Consider the following 17505-nt stretch of genomic DNA (forward strand, 5'->3'; position numbering starts at 1 on the left):
CACTCTTGCAATGAATAAATTAAATTTAAACCTCTTGTTTATACAGAATGTTTATCTGGAGTCAAATGATGGCTCAACAAATGATAGCTAGACAGGGTATTAGCTGAGCTGTTTTCCTCATGGAAAGGGCTGGGAAGTACCCTTCAGGTGCAGCTCATCCTCAGACCATGTTGCTGCCAAGACAAGGAGTAAGCTGTGAAGAAAATCTGCATTCAGTTTATTGCAGGTATTGCACCCACATGCCAGGGCTGTGGGGCAAGCATGGAGAACCAGTCAGCAGTCAGCACCAGCCAGCAGTTAGCACATGCCCCGGTACAGTACAGTATTGCTGGGGAGTTCTAGGTTCTCTGTCTATGCACGGTCCCACAGTGCCTGCAACAGAACTGGAGTCTCAGCAGAGCTAATGCAGAAGATATCCTGGCTCAGGATTTGTGAAAAGCAACCAAACTGTGTTTCCCTGAGCGGTGTTCTTTCCTGGCTAGCGTTGCAAAGCTCTTTTCTGCAGGCAACAGCTTCTGTCTCTGCAAGTGACAGCTAGATTTGCCATGAAAGAACTGGCAAAACAATGCCCTTAAGCAGGTGCTAATTATTTCAGGCTTAAAGGATGGAGTTCTAAGTAGTAGAACAGGTGCATGAAACTTGTGCTCTATTCCCTGGGCTTCTGTAAATTTGAAACGGCAGGTCTCAATCTGGATTAGCTCATGTACACCAAATGGTGATTCAATATTCAGCATTATATTCTTATCACTGTTGGGATGTTTTCTTTCTTTTAAAGGCTATCATCCAAATAGGTGAGAGGCATGGGATCTGTGATGACGTGATCCATAGATTGGGGTCAGTGTGTTGGCTCTGGATCTAAATCATTGTTCTTTTTTTTAAAAAAAAAAAAAGTTGTTTTGCATTTGCAACTGATTGTTTGTTCACTGTAAAGAATAACAAGCCAATAGGCAATATTCAGTAACTCCAAACTTGTCTCCCAATTTTAGGGATCACAAAGTTTAACAATAACAGAATTTGAGCCAGAGGACCTAGAAACTCAGCTGTATGGAGACAGATACCCAGGTTATAATGGACACATCATAGCAGACAAGCTAATCCAAAACAAAGATGAGCAGAAGCAGCTTCAGCTGGCAGAAGAGAAAAGAATTGAAGATCACTGGGGGATCTTTGAGGCCGAAAGGATAAGGCAGATTGTAGAAATGGAAGAACAAAGAGAAATGGAAGAACAAAGGTGCCAAGAACTTGAGCAGATGCAGAAAGAGCAAGAGAGAAGGCATTGTGAAGAAGAGAGGAGGCAGTATCTCCTTGCAGGTGAGATATCTTTGGAAATAGAGGAGCAAACATGCCATAAAGAGGAGAGAAGACTGATGGAGGCTGAAAAGAGACAAGAGCTGGAGGAGCAGAGATGCCAGGAACTGGAGAAGCAGAGGCAGAAGGAGTTGGAGGAGAAACAGGGACAAGACCTGGAGGAGCAGAAGCACCAGGAACAAGAGGAGCAACAGAGACGAGAGCTGGAGGAGCAGAGGCGCTGGGAACAGGAGGAGCAACAGAGACGAGAGCTGGAGGAGCAGAAGCTCCAGGAACAGGAAGAGCAGAGGTGCAAGGAGCTGGAGGAGAAACAGAGACGAGAGCTGGAAGAGCTGAAGAGGCTAGAGCTGGAAGAACTAAAGCAACAAGAGACTGAAAAACAGTGTCAGGAGGAAGAAGAAAGAAATTGGCTGGAGGAACAAAAAGAACTCAAGGAAGAAAAACAGAGACGAGAGCTAGAAGAGAAAGAGCTTCAAGAAGCTGAAATAAAACTGAAGCAGAAGAAAGAAGCAGAGATCCTCAAACAACAGAAGAAACAGGAGGAACAAAGGCAGCATTTGAAGGATAAAGGAGAAAAGACAGAGAAGGAACAACCCCAGCAAGTGATGGATAAGAAAAAGAAATGGGAAGAGCAGAGAAAACACAAGCTCACAAAACAAATGCACATGGAAAGTGCAGAGGGTGTGCAACAAGATGAACTGAAGCAGCAAAAGGAACAAAATGAACAAGAAGGGAACAAGCTGGAAGAGCAGGAAGTAGACACGGAAGGACAAAATCTTCAGCAAAACCAACAAGAAAAATCCTTGGGACTGCAACAGGACAAGGATCAGTTGTGTTCTCGAGGGGCTGATAGGCATCCGATAGAGGAGAAGCTCCAAGAAGGATCAAGATCCCAAAAACTCAAACAGCCAGAAAAAGGGAACAAAACAGCAGAAGAAGCCCTAGCCCAGAAACTGAAGAGACAAGTTGAGGCTCAGGAGCAAAAGCGAATAGGGGAAGAACTTAGGTGGCAAGAGGTAGATGAAAGACAGACTGCATCCAGATCCTTCACATTTCAGGTGTCTTCTGGAGATAAACAGATTATATTTCAGAAAGTAAATCTGAGTCCAGTCATGCCCGTCAAAGGAGCAGGACTCTCTTCTCCATCCACCAAAGACTACAGGATGCAGACTTCCAGCAAGGGCTCTCACACACTCCCGTCATCTGTGTGTGTACCCCCATACAGCTATTTTTGGTTACTGGAGCACAGCTGTGTGGCACAGCAGTTAACTTGAACCAGATAAAGGACACAGCTTGTAAATCGTTACTTGGCTTAACGGAAGAGAGAAAAAATGTGGATATTCCTTCACCAGAGAAGGCCCAGAAAAAAAAACAGGATCCCAAACCCAGCAGCAGTAAAATGAGATATGCACAAGAGACATTGAACAACCAGGCCGTACTTGCTGAGTGGGCCTCTATCCGCTCCAGGATCCTGAAGAATGCAGAAAACAGCAAATATAACGAGAGAGACCGAGTAAGTGTCTGCAGACTCAGTGATGACTGGACACCCCGGGGACGAGGTGCTCCCCATGGCAACTTGAGGAAAACCCTATCTGCAAATGCAAAGTTCTCGATAACACCAGCATGGCAGAAATTTTCAGAAGCTTCAAAAACAAATTCAGATGCTGAGAATGTAAGTGCGGCAAAAGGCAATGAAACAGTGGCTATGGGAAGAACCACTGGCTCATCCACTGTTTTGAAGGAGGATGTGGCTTCCACTTTTAAGGATAACTTAGCTGAAAAGGCTAAGGAGAAAATAGAAACCCATAGTGAAATGACAGACAACACAGAAGGCTGTAAATTTGCAAAAGATCTTCCATCTTTCCTTGTTCCAAGTTTTCCTCATCCTCCAGGTAAAGAATTACCCCAGGCAGAACTTCCCAGACCTCTGGAAAATCAGCAGAATAACAGCACAAAAAAAGCAGATAAATCAGCACCAAATGGAGAAGAAAATGTTTCTCCTTTTGGGATAAAGTTACGAAGGACAAACTACTCTTTACGTTTCCATTATGATCAACAGGCAGAGCAAAGGAAAAAGAAAAGATACAGTGCAGGAGATAGTTTTGATGGTGTGCCTGACCCACTAGTTACGACAGAAGGCGAGAAAGAACCCACTGTTTTTGTGCCACAGGGGAGTACATCCCCTGGCATGGGGAGAGTGAATGTCCCTGGTAACTTAAAAGACTCTTCAATTACTCTAGTGGAGATTTCACAATCAGCAGGCACACCAATGGTCCCTACCAGCCACTGGCCAGAGTGCTTTACCCCCTCACGAGAAACCAGCATGCAAGTCACTGGTCCCACAGAAACCTGCTTTAGCTCCGAAGGCCCACCAGCCAGACACCACCACCATCTCCTCTCTCTAAATGAACAGATCAAACGTAGTTGATACACTAGGGCAAAGGTTGGTTAAAGCTGAACCAGACGGTGGCTGGAGAAAAGAAGACAGAGCAAATGCAGTGCACCCCACACCATCCAATGAGTACAAAAATGAAGAGGAAGAAACCAGAGAAAAGAAGTCGTTTTTCCCATCTATAAGTATTCCATGGAGAGAAAAAAATGACAAAAAGCCTGAGCCATTGAAGAAAGGTATGTATTTTTCAAAGGTCATTTAGCTATTGTCTGCATTTCCAAAATGAGATACTGGAGGTCCAGAGGAAGACATTTGGTCTTAAGCTATAATTTTCACCTGGCATGTTACTTGTGGAGTACCACTACTTTGCTTAGGGTTATCTGAATGAATGGGACTTCCCATCCCCACAGTTTAATTCACAGAATCACAGAATCACACAATGTTAGGGATTGGAGGGGACCTCGAAAGATCATCTAGTCCAATCCCCCTGCCGGAGCAGGATTGCCTAGACCATATCACACAGGAACGCATCCAGGCGGGTTTTGAATGTCTCCAGAGAAGGAGACTCCACAACCTCTCTGGGCAGCCTGTTCCAGTGTTCGGTCACCCTCACCGTAAAGAAGTTTTTCCTCATATTTATGTGGAACCTCCTGTGTTCCAGCTTGCACCCATTGCCCCTTGTCCTGTCAAGGGATGTCACTGAGAAGAGCCTGGCTCCATCCTCATGACACTTGCCCTTTACATATTTATAAACATTAATGAGGTCACCCCTCAGTCTCCTCTTCTCCAAGCTAAAGAGACCCAGCTCCCTCAGCCTCTCCTCATAAGGGAGATGTTCCACTCCCTTAATCATCTTCGTGGCTCTGCGCTGGACTCTCTCTAGCAGTTCCCTGTCCTTCTTGAACTGAGGGGCCCAGAACTGGACACAATATTCCAGATGCGGCCTCACCAGGGCAGAGTAGAGGGGGAGGAGAACCTCTCTCGACCTGCTAACCACACCCCTTCTAATACACCCCAGGATGCCATTGGCCTTCTTGGCCACAAGGGCACACTGCTGGCTCATGGTCATCCTGTTGTCCACTAGGACCCCCAGGTCCCTTTCCCCTACGCTGCTCTCCAACAGCTCTGTCCCCAACTTGTACTGGTACATGGGGTTGTTCTTGCCCAGATGCAGGACTCTACACTTGCCCTTGTTATATTTCATTAAATTTCTCCCCGCCCAACTCTCCAGCCTGTCCAGGTCTCTCTGAATGGCTGCGCAGCCTTCCGGCGCATCAGCCACTCCTCCCAGTTTGGTGTCATCAGCGAACTTGCTGACAGCGCACTCTAATCCCTCATCCAAGTCATTAATGAATATATTGAATAGAACTGGTCCCAGAATCCGACCCTTGCGGAACTCCGCTAGACACAGGCCTCCAACTGGACTCTGTCCCGCTGACCACTACTCTCTGGCTTCTTTCCTTCAGCCAGTTCACAATCCACCTCACTACCCGATCATCCAGACCCACACTTCCTCAGTTTAGCTGCAAGGATGCTGTGGGAGACCGTGTCAAACGCTTTACTGAAATCGAGATAGACCACATCCACAGCTTTACCATCATCTATCCACCAGGTTATGTCCTCATAAAAGGCTATCAAGTTGGTTAAGCATGGACTTCCCCTTGGTGAAGCCATGTTGAGTGCCCCTAATGATCCCCCTATCTTTGATGTGTCTAGAGACAGCCACCGAAGGACAAGTTGTTCCATCACCTTTCCGGGGGATAGAGGTGAGGCTGACCGGTCTATAGTTACCCGGGTCCTCCTTCTTGCCCTTTTTGAAGATTGGAGTGACATTCGCTTTCCTCCCAGTTCTCAGGCACCTCTCCTGTTGCCCACGACTTAGCAAGATGATGGAGAGTGGCCTAGCAATGACTTCCGCCAGCTCCCTCAGCACCCGCGGGTGCATCCCATCAGGGCCCATGGATTTATGGACGTCCAGATTGTTTAATGGTCCCTGACCCAGCCCTCGTCAACCAAGACAGATTCCTCCTCTATCCTGACTTATTCTGAGGCCTCAGGGGTCCGGGGCTCCTCAGGACAGCCCTCCAACAGTATAGACAGAGGCAAAGAAGGCATTCAGTAACTCCGCCTTCTTTTTATCCTCTGTCTCCAGGGCACCACCTCATTCATCAGTGGGCCTACATTGCCTCTAGTGTTGGCTTTACCTGCAATGTATTTGAAGAAGCCCTTTCTGTTGTCCTTGACCTCTCTTTGCAAGGTTTAATTCCAAGGAGGCCTTAGCTTTTCCTAGTTGCCTCCCTACATCCTCTGACAACAGACTTCTATTCCTCCCAAGTGGCCAGCCCCTCCTTCCATGATCTGTACACTCTCTTCTTCCACTTGAGTTTGCCCAGCAGTTCCTGTTTAACCCATGTAGGTCTCCTGGTACCCTTCCTTGACTTCCTACCTGTTGGGATGCTCTGATCTTGAGCTCGGAAGAAGCAGTCCTTGAATGCTAACCAACTATCTTGGGCCCCCCCTTACCTTCTAGTACCCTGTCCCATGGGATTTCCCCTAGCAATTGCTTGAAAAGGCCCAAAGTTGGCCCTCCTGAAGTCCAGGGTTGTGATTCTGCTAGCTATTCTGTTCCTGCCACATGAGATCCTGAACTCTACCATCTCATGGTCACTACAACCAAGGCTGCCCTCAACCTTCACCTCTTCAACCAGACTCTCCTTGTTAGTGAGGATAAGATCCAGCAGCGCTCCTCTCCTAGTTGGCTCATCCACCATTTGCATCAGAAAGTTATCATCATCATGCATTGCACTGGAGAACCTCCTGGACTGAGGATGGCTGGCTGAGTAGCCTCCCAGCCAAATATCAGGGTAGTTGAAATCCCGCACAACAACCAGGCCCTTAATTGCGAGACTGCTCTCAGCTGCCTGTAGAAGGCCTCATCACCCTTCTCATCCTGATCCGGTGGCCTTAATAGACACCCACAACACTATCACCCCTGCCAGCCTGCCCCTTAATTCGCACCCCACAAACTCTCAACTCGCTCCTGATCCGCCCCTGGACGAACTCAATACATTCTAGCTGCTCACTCACATAAAGAGCAACTCCACCACCTCTCCTTAGTGGCCTGTCTTCCTGAACAGGACATAGCCATCCATGACCACATTCCAGTCATGCAAGGCGTCCCACCAAGTCTCTGTAATTGCCACTAAATCATAGCCCCCGACCGAACACGGATTTCCAACTCCTCCTGTTTATTCCCCATGCTGCGTGCATTGGTGTACAGGCATTTCAGGGAGCGAGCTGAGCACACCGATTTCACCCTAGGGGGATGGGAGGCCTCCTGGTCTACTCAACACTAGAGCGTTGCCCAGTGGTGCAAGCCCAGCTACTACCCCATCCCCCTTCGAATCTAGTTTAAGCTCTCCGAATGAGCCCTGCTAATTCCTGTCCCAGAACCCTTTTTGCCCCTACGACATAAACCTTTCCCATGTATTACCGTCACGCCTGGTGTCTTATAAAACCAGCCATTATCAAAGAACCCAAAGCCCTGCCTGTAGCACCAGTCTCGTAAGCCAGGCGTTAATAGAGAGAATCCTACTATTCCATCCCACGTCATCACCTGAAAATGGAAGGAGGGAGGAGAAAACAACTTGTGCCCCAGACTCTTTCACCAGCCGTCCTAGGGCCTTGTAGTCTTTCTTCATCCCCCTCAGACTACAGGATGCAGCTTCTTCCCCACCTGTCTGGAAGATCAGCAGGGGGTAGTAGTCTGTGGCCTTCACCAGGTTGGGGAGTTTCCTGGTGATATCCCTGATTCGGGCTCCAGGCAGGCTGCAGACCTCCCTGTGATGGGGGTCAAGCTCTGCATATTGGCCCTCAGATCCCCTTTAGGGAGGAGTCTCCAACCACTAAAACTCTTCTCTTCTTCCTTGTGGAGGAGGTAGCTATACGCCTGTCAGGTTTTTCTGACTGTGGTGGGACCTCTGATATAGGTTGCCTCTCCACCACATCTGCATTGGACCGGCTGTATCCACTAGGGCTTCATATCTATTGCTCAGAGGCACCTGTGGAGTGCAAGGTAGGCAAGGAGGGCACTTGCCTTTTGCCACGGCCATAGGACTTGCCTCCACTCACTCCTCTCCTCTAGGTTATTGTTTTCCACCTGAGAGGGGCAGAGTACAGGGGTCCCTTGATCCCGGGAGCTCTCTGGCAGGTGCTCCCATTTTTGTTGCAGGGAAGGCAGAGCCTGGCTCCACCAGTCTATCTCCATTTCATTCGCCTCCCGAATGCTCCTAAGCCTTTCTACTTCAGCTTGAAGCCTTTCAACTGGCTTTGCAGCTGTGCCGCTCGGCCGAGCGATCATCTACCTGCTCACAGCGCACACAGCCCCCTGACACCACAGAGACGCTGTAGCATTCCTGCAGCCGGCAACCTGCACCATCGCCTCCCTTCCGTGGGAGCTCTGTCTGGGTTCCCACATCCATTTTGGTCTTCTTCCGCCGGGTAGATACCATTGTTCTTTCACTGAGCTGGGAAATACCTGTTGGTGACACCCCTGGTTCACAGCTCCTTGGCGCCTTCCTCGCCTTGTGCACTGGGAGGGAGTCAGTGCCCTCCCCAACGAGCTGCAAACTGCTGCGGCCTCTCCTGCCCTGGGACACACCCAGTCACTGCTGACTCCCCCTCTCCCCTTTGGCCAGGGACTAGTCCCTGCCCTCCAGGAGGCTTTTTATCACCCAATCAACAGGGGGTGGTGTTACGTCCCCTCCTCTCCTGATTCGTTGCTGGGAACCTCCGGGTCCGGGGTGGGGGGGAAGCAGCTCGGGGCTGCTGCTCGGGGGGCCCAGAGTATGAAAACCGCCCGGTTATAGCCCGATGTCGCCCTCACCCCCGCACTCACCTCAAGTCGCTGCCGCCGCTGCCGCCACTGTCGCTGCTGCCGCCGCTGAAACACACAAACTCAGCGTGACCAGTGCAACTTGGTTAAGAAAGTTAATTCCAAGGAGGTAATGGAAGTGCGTGTGCATTTTCCTTGGTACAGATGTTACCTGGTTAGTCAGATGATGGACTCTGCGTTCCATGTGCAATGGTGTCATCAGAGCAGGAGGAGTAATTTTTATAATTTACATTATATTGTTTCTATTTTTTAGTGGAACATCATCTAGCTTATTTATCTTATATTAAGATCTAGGTCCCCTTATAGTACCTATGCTGGGCAAATTCTCTATCTAACCCAATAGAGCTGGGCACAGGAGTCTGCATTTCAGAGGCACTCTTCAGTAATAGAAACGATTACAGTAGCCTTAGTGGCTCTTCAGAGGAGGGCTGAAAGCCCCTGTGTCCTGAAAGAGTGTTCTGTACAAGAGTAAAAATTACCCTTTCAGCATAAGGACACTCAAAAGAGCAAGGCAGGATTCAGCATTTAATTGGGAAAATCCCATTTTTTTCCATTCTTGAATTTTGCAAGCATCAAGATACTTCTAAAATTGTATCTCAGTGGAACTGCTGCTTTTTTTTTTTACAATTTTTTACACTTTTTCCTTTCATTTCCATTTTTAAATGAGGATTTATGGAAACTAGTTGGAGGTACAGCTGCTGGGAGAGTAGGGCCCGGGCCATTTGAGGGTGTCTGTGCTCACCGAGCTCTGCAGGAGCACCTTTGCACCCCAGTGCTGCTACCTGCCACCCACAGCTCTATACTGGGTGCTAATCCCAATTTCATGCAGGGTACAGAAAGTCAAATGCTCAAGTGATGATTTTTTTTTAAAAAAAAAAAACAACATTTTTTAAGACAGGCTGCATTTATAGGAGTACATAATTTCAGTGCCCTTTATTTTGTTGAAGTTTGGACTTCTTCCCTTAAATATGGCTGGAAAATCAGGGAACTGCAGTACATAGTGGCTGGATCCCTTTTATCAGAGGTATAAACCATCAGTGCATAGGTATCACTTTCACTTAAGTATTTCATGTAGTCGGTGTAAATTAGGCTATAACTCTAAGAGTCTGGGGTAGGCTTTTTCACAAAAAAGGGTAAATTTGGACAGCTGTATGAGTGTCTTGAATTAGGCCTTATTCTTGAGGCATAAAAACTGTTTCAGGATTTGACATACAGTCCACAAAGGTCTGTGAATGGCATGGCATTCAATGGGCTTAGCTCAAGAGTTTTCACAACATAGAGCAGTTGTATTACTTTGCTTGAGACAAGAGATGTGCACTACTTAACCAATTCTTTTCATGTTTTCTCTCAGAAAAACCAGTCCTCCAGAGCAGGCACTCTTTAGATGGCTCTAAATTGATGGAAAAAGTTGAAACTTCACAACCACTTTGGATTACGTTAGCACTGCAAAAGCAAAAGGGATTTCGTGAGCAGCAAGCTACGAGGGAAGAGAGGAGACAAGCCAGAGAGGCGAAGCAAGCAGAGAAGCTGGCCAAAGAAAATGTAAACAATCTTTAGAAACCTGTCCATTAGAAATACTGATATCATAATTATAACCGTTAGCTAGTTTTATTATGTGAAAGGGATTTTTTTTTCTATGTTTAGTTTGTAAGATTTCATAAAAGCTAAAATGATAGTGAGTAAAAAGTAGTCCGCAAGTCTGGAGTTCCCTTTTGCAAAACTGAGACCTTCAGGAGAAAATACTGTGCAATAGTGTGACAATTTTAGTGTAAACTCTGACGCCTCAATATCAGGTGGCAGTTAATGGCAGTCATCATAAGCACGACCACTGCACAGGTGATGGAACAGAAAAATTGTATGCAACATGGTTCTTTCAAAGCTTGAGTAAATAAGATGTTAAGCCTTAATGCTTGGGGAATAACAGCTGGAATAGTCATTTATAGGTGAATATAGGTGATTATTAGTAAGTTTGAATTTATTTTTATCGTAACATGTATTATTTGGATAAAATGTAGATAAATGAAAGAAATGAACTGTCATGTGAAACATCCAAATGACTAAAGCAGGCACTGAATTCAAGTATCACTTCTTTCCTGTTCTCTAAATAGCTGTTTACTATCCCTGGTTTTCTATTAGTAAGAAAAACACTTCTACTTACAGTACAGAAGTGATGCTACACAAGCAGTGATGCTGTATATAGATACCACAGATGGTAAAAAGGGAGATTATATGGGTAACTAAGTGTATTTTGATGTTTGTTATGAGACACAAATATCTGATGGACACGTGCATAATTACAGACATAGATAACTGGCTGAAGAAACAGCAGTGGGTGTGAGTTGCCCACAGATGCACACCGTGGTTCAGGGCTGTATTTAACAGGTAGAGCTGGCTCACACAGAATCACAGAATCACAGAATATTAGGGATTGGAAGGGACCTCGAAAGATCATCTAGTCCAATCCCCCTGCCGGAGCAGGATTGCCTAGACCATATCACACAGGAACGCGTCCAGGCGGGTTTTGAATGTCTCCAGAGAAGGAGACTCCACAACCTCTCTGGGCAGCCTGTTCCAGTGTTCAGTCACCCTCACCGTAAAGAAGTTTTTCCTCAAATTTAAGTGGAACCTCCTGTGCTCCAGCTTGCACCCATTGCCCCTTGTCCTGTCAAGGGATGTCACTGAGAAGAGCCTGGCTCCATCCTCATGACACTTGCCCTTTACATATTTATAAACATTAATGAGGTCACCCCTCAGTCTCCTCTTCTCCAAGCTAAAGAGACCCAGCTCCCTCAGCCTCTCCTCATAAGGGAGATGTTCCACTCCCTTAATCATCTTCGTGGCTCTGCGCTGGACTCTCTCTAGCAGTTCCCTGTCCTTCTTGAACTGAGGGGCCCAGAACTGGACACAATATTCCAGATGCGGCCTCACCAGGGCAGAGTAGAGGGGGAGGAGAACCTCTCTCGACCTGCTAACCACACCCCTTCTAATACACCCCAGGATGCCATTGGCCTTCTTGGCCACAAGGGCACACTGCTGGCTCATGGTCATCCTGCTGTCCACTAGGACCCCCAGGTCCCTTTCCCCTACGCTGCTCTCCAACAGCTCTGTCCCCAACTTGTACTGGTACATGGGGTTGTTCTTGCCCAGATGCAGGACTCTACACTTGCCCTTGTTATATTTCATTAAATTTCTCCCCGCCCAACTCTCCAGCCTGTCCAGGTCTCTCTGAATGGCTGCGCAGCCTTCCGGCACATCAGCCACTCCTCCCAGTTTGGTGTCATCAGCGAACTTGCTGACAGCGCACTCTAATCCCTCATCCAAGTCATTAATGAATATATTGAATAGAACTGGTCCCAGAACCGACCCTTGCGGAACTCCGCTAGACACAGGCCTCCAACTGGACTCTGTCCCGCTGACCACTACTCTCTGGCTTCTTTCCTTCAGCCAGTTCACAATCCACCTCACTACCCGATCATCCAGACCACACTTCCTCAGTTTAGCTGCAAGGATGCTGTGGGAGACCGTGTCAAACGCTTTACTGAAATCGAGATAGACCACATCCACAGCTTTACCATCATCTATCCACCGGGTTACATCCTCATAAAAGGCTATCAAGTTGGTTGAGCAAGACTTCCCATTGGTGAAGCCATGTTGACTGCCCCTAATGATCCCCCTATCTTTGATGTGTCTAGAGACAGCACCAAGGACAAGTTGTTCCATCACCTTTCCGGGGATAGAGGTGAGGCTGACTGGTCTATAGTTACCCGGGTCCTCCTTCTTGCCCTTTTTGAAGACTGGAGTGACGTTCGCTTTCCTCCAGTCCTCAGGCACCTCTCCCGTTGCCCACGACTTAGCAAAGATGATGGAGAGTGGCCTAGCAATGACTTCCGCCAGCTCCCTCAGCACCCGCGGGTGCATCCCATCAGGGTCCATGGATTTATGGACGTCCAGGTTGCTTAGTTGGTCCCTGACCCAGCCCTCGTCAACCAAGACAGATTCCTCCTCTATCCTGACTTATTCTGAGGCCTCAGGGGTCCGGGGCTCCTCAGGACAGCCTCCAACAGTATAGACAGAGGCAAAGAAGGCATTCGGTAACTCCGCCTTCTTTTTATCCTCTGTCTCCAGGACCCCCACCTCATTCATCAGTGGGCCTACATTGCCTCTAGTGTTGGCTTTACCTGCAATGTATTTGAAGAAGCCCTTTCTGTTGTCCTCAATTGTTGTTGGCTCAAACTGTTCAATATTTGGACTGAAATGACAACATGGCAAATTTAACTTCTTGTGTTTTGTTTTTTTTACAGTCTTTATTAACTGTTAGTTTTAGAAGTATCAGAGTGTTTTGAGTCTTTGCCAAAAAGGAAGGTTAAGGAAAGGACAGGTGATGAATGAAAGCATCAAGTGCGACATCTCTTACTTGTAGCCGCTACGTGGCATGTTTCTCATTTAGCCATCTTCCTTCTCTGTTCTAGGCTGCTGTAAGTAATCAGTCAGATAATAAAAGCAGCAGCAGCAAAACAAGCACACTGCAGAAATCTGCAACTCAAGAAGGGGAGAAGAAAATTGAGATTGCTGTGTCACGACTAGAACGAAGGGAGCAGCTAAAAAAGTCGAACACTCTTCCAACCTCTGTGACAGGTACAGTGAGAGATTCGGATTTACTCTAGGAATAATGCACTGCAGAAGTGGTATTGCGTGTTTTTGAGAAAGTGAATGAATGATTTTTTTTCCCCTCATATATTACCCCTAGAATTACAAACACATTTGCTTTCAGCACAGAACAACACAACTTGTCCCAGTCTCATGTGTTGGCCATTATGCTGTAAGTACATGATTTTAACAGGTTTTTACTAGGTTCCCCAGGTTATTAAGGTTGTACTACTGCATCTCCTTAGAATTGCCCCAGTTCAAGTTAAACAAATTAGGCTGTCTCCCCAAACCCTATCCAACAGTATTTTTGGAACATGACTAATGCACATTAGAGGGATTTGATTTAAGGTAAATTGCAATTGCAGTACTGTTCTGCCTTTAGGTTGGAGGTTGGGGGTTAGCCCAGAGGGGGAATGATATTTAACTTCTACAAAGTGTATTTACATGTGTAGGAAATGAAGCATATTGTGTTCCCACACCTCCCAGTTTGCCAAGGAGAAATGCTCACCCCAGAATATTTGGAGCGAGTAGCCCCGTTTCACTCAAAAACGCAAAACCTAATCAATTCAGTTGAAGGTAGCCTCTCACTTTGAATTTAGGACTTCTCCCTCCCAGTCAAGTATTCGGTATGGAAAGTTGGAACCAGAACCTACTACTTTGTCGCTTCAGTTAAGCTGAAACAATTACATATTCAGAAGGCAGGCACATTAAAATAAATACTTCCCCAAAGGGCATAATATTTGGAGTGGTGTAAGGTGATTGTTGAAATAGGGACTTGCTGAATATTTCTCTATACAACATTAGTCCTAGGCAAAAGGTTTTGTACAAGAGTACAGACAGGTGTTGAAGAAACCTTTGTACAAGTTGCAGAGTAAATAGCATGGGCTTCTTTGAAAGTAAATCCACATACCACCAAATCTATTCAGTACCACTCCAAGCCAAGAATTACGGAATGCAGCTGTTGAAAGCAATGAAGTATTTCATTTACCTGATCTGTAACACTAAAGGCTAAACAAGCGCTACTCCTGCATTACAGACTGTCCCAAGCTGAACAACCCCCACACATGCCTATATTCAGTTGATTCAGCAGCTGCATGTCCACACCACAGCTGCACACCAGTGCAGATATCCCCGAGAATTTTATTTGCAACATCTTGGGTTGGACTAGATGATCTTTAAAAGTCCCTTCCAACCCAAACCATTCTAAGATCTCACAAAGATTGCCCAGAACTTTGATGCTTGCTGTTAGCCTGCTTTGTGTCCAAACTGGCTCTGGAGGTGGGCAGCTGGAGCAGCTTTACAGCTTTCCTGCCAACTTGTAACAGGGCTCTACTGCAGCCCTACCCCAAAAGATTCAGTAGTGGGATGTTACGCTGTACAAAGTCAATTCTAGCAGAAATCAAACTCTAGCACAATAGATGATGCCAAATTAGATTAAAGGGCCAAAACCCAATTATCCTTGGTCAGTCTGTCTGTGCTAGAAAGAGAGTCTCAGGAGGAAATTCAGGAGGAGATACCAATTTTGAGTTACCTAAAGTGAAAGCATAGAACTGTGTTGGCCCTAAAGGAAATAGGGACTGGATTTCCATGTGATTACTGGCTATATTTGGAGCCAGGTAGCCATTATCAACTATACAAATATACTATATACAAGTATTTGTTTCTTATGGATGATGACACTGATTTGGGTTTCCCAGAACTAGGAGAGCACTTAAAGCAGAAGACCAGGCTAGAACATGTTTAAAATAAAAGTTTGCTGAGTCCTCCTCTAAGAGCATTAAAAAAACACCCAAAACTTGAAGAAGTTGGTATATTTCAGACTTGCACTTGAGTATTGTACAACAGGAACTGATAAGAGGGTGTAACCCTTAAAAAGGCATAAATTAACATAACCTTTAAAATAATTAGCTTTTGAAAGTGTATGTCTACAGCAATACTTGCTACTACTGTTCATTTACTTATAGGTAAACGTACATTATTAAAGATGTACTAAAAATAAAAAGAAACAATTTTTGCAATCCATGCAATTTTAAAGCTTTTTAAAACATTCAAAACCTGAAAATGAAATGCAACTAGAAGTAATTTGGACTGAATGTGATCATTTAACAAAAAAAGCTTTTTGGCTCATAAAAAACCAAAACATGTAAGGGGGGGATTAGTGAGGAGTTATTTTGTAACTAAGATTTTTAGAGTTACTCCATAGGCTTCAGAAAACTAATTTTTATCCAGGCTGCCTTCAAGAGCATTCACTGTCTCAGAATTAAACCATCTTCCCACCTGACTTCTACAGTATACTTCTACAGTTCTGCTCTGCAAAGTTGCTTTTTAGAAATCAGTTGCTTATTCAACACATTTTCTTGCCGAGACAGCTGTTTGTCTTAAATATACTATTTTAAAGAAAATGTGACAAACAGCTATTGGAGAAAGCTAGTTCATTTCTTCTTCAGGATAGTCTCATGGGAGTGGTTAACTGAGGCAGACAACGACAGGACCGCTTTCTTCTATGTGCTTATTTAAGAACTCTAACCTGAAGAGGCAATCTAAATCCTACTGAAAACAGTTGGGTTACACGTGTTCAGCAGCTGCATTACCAAACAGAAAAAAAAAAAAAAAAAAAAATCCAGCTTTATTCCCCATTGTTTGCTATATTGCAGATATAATTAAAATAGTTTATGTAAAGACGACTGGCAAATTGGAAATGTTTCTCTGGATCCCAGAGACCGAAAATTTTGTCCCAATTTTTGAGAGTTACATTACTTGGAGTCACCTCTGAAACAGGAAACTCTGCTCCTCCTAACTTCATTATTTTGCAAATACCATAAAAAGTAAGATTTAACTAAAAGGGTTGGAAATAAATATGAAGTGTTAGATCAGAACATCTTCACAGAAAAGAAGCGAAATCTCTAGAATCCTGCAACAAACTACAGGGTTCAACTAATGTTTTTTTTCTCTTCCCCTCCCCACCCCACCAAAACCAGTGGAAATTTCAGATTCTGTTCCATCAACCCCACTGGCAAAGGAGGTGGCCAAGAGATTCTCTACGCCTGATGCTAACCCTGTTTCAACAGAACCAGCCTGGCTTGCGTTAGCCAAGAGGAAAGCAAAAGCCTGGAGTGACTGTCCACAGATCATAAAGTAAACTGTAAAATTACATCTCTAATGATGACTATTAATTGCTTTCTTTTTATTTATTCAGCTTTTTACACATGGCAAAACTGAAAATGCATGTATTGAAGGACTAAAAACTGAATTGATTACCATTTTGCTCTAGCTCACTGTAAAGTCTACTCAAGTCATATATTCCATTGCTTTGACAAATAGCTAAATGAGGTCACAGCAAAAATTTCAGAGCCAGAGTCTCTCAAAAATATAAGAATGTTCAGATACTGGATGTAAATTTTAGCAAGTAACACAAAAAGGGCCAGAGCTTCAGTTCAGAAGCTCCTTAAATTCTGTGAGTATTCAGTTCTAGAATTTTAGATCTCTACACTTAAATGGAGATCTCAGACATGTTTTTCAACGCTCCATTGTTGAAAATTAAGGCAAGATGCATGTTCCCTTCTCTTATTCCTAATTTTTTTTAAGTGTTATACTGTTTGAACTGTCAGTTCTACCTGATATTTGAAAGCTTCTTCCCTAATGAAGAACTTCGGGAGATATCTTTCCAACTGCAAATGATAAGTAGAAAGATGGTACCATCTAAATGCTGAGATAATTTCTTTCATCATAGGATTAATACACTATGTCTATATTCCCTCACTCCTAGGAAGAAAACTATTCATCCTACTTCACAAAAAAATATTATTTAAACAAAAATCAGCAAGTTTTCAGAAAGAAGCCAGGGACTCAGTGTTTCTTCTAGTCATTTAAGTGCATGGCCATATTTAAGACGCATAGAGACAGTGACTGCAAGATTTAAACTTTAAATCAATTGACTGAGAGTAAAATAAGTAAAACTATTCCTGTGCTCATGCAGCTGTAGAATTAGTCTCAGTAAGTCCCCACAGGAGTAAGCCTTGGAGAACTGAAGTTAACTGAGAACTGAAAGCTAAGTCAGTGAGAGTCTCAAGAGGTTTAACTCTGCATTCTTCCCGATTTTACTCCACGTGCAACTTCAGGTATTCAGATAACTTCCTGTACTTTGACCAATACAGCCAGAACACTTCAGAAAAAAGTTTACTTATCCCATCTCAGGTATCTGCTGTGGCAATTGAACACTTCATTACTTCTTGTAACTAAAATAGAAATGTTCACTCCCTCCCTC

The 17505-nt window shown here is 45.0% G+C and overlaps 1 protein-coding gene across 1 annotated transcript in view; it reads left to right on the forward strand.

Moving 5' to 3' along the window:
- CRACD (capping protein inhibiting regulator of actin dynamics) overlaps positions 1 to 16380 on the forward strand; it is a 48679-nt gene extending 32299 nt beyond the window's left edge. The window contains 8 exon segments of the mRNA XM_068404068.1: positions 987 to 2534; positions 2537 to 3592; positions 3594 to 3674; positions 3676 to 3709; positions 3712 to 3936; positions 9946 to 10136; positions 13064 to 13229; positions 16220 to 16380. Coding sequence (XP_068260169.1) covers positions 987 to 2534; positions 2537 to 3592; positions 3594 to 3674; positions 3676 to 3709; positions 3712 to 3936; positions 9946 to 10136; positions 13064 to 13229; positions 16220 to 16380 — 3462 coding nt within the window.
- Positions 16381 to 17505: the final 1125 nt, after the last annotated feature.

This window comes from Nyctibius grandis, chromosome 6 (genome assembly GCF_013368605.1).
Source record: "Nyctibius grandis isolate bNycGra1 chromosome 6, bNycGra1.pri, whole genome shotgun sequence".
In the NCBI taxonomy this organism is placed as follows: Eukaryota; Metazoa; Chordata; class Aves; order Nyctibiiformes; family Nyctibiidae; genus Nyctibius; species Nyctibius grandis.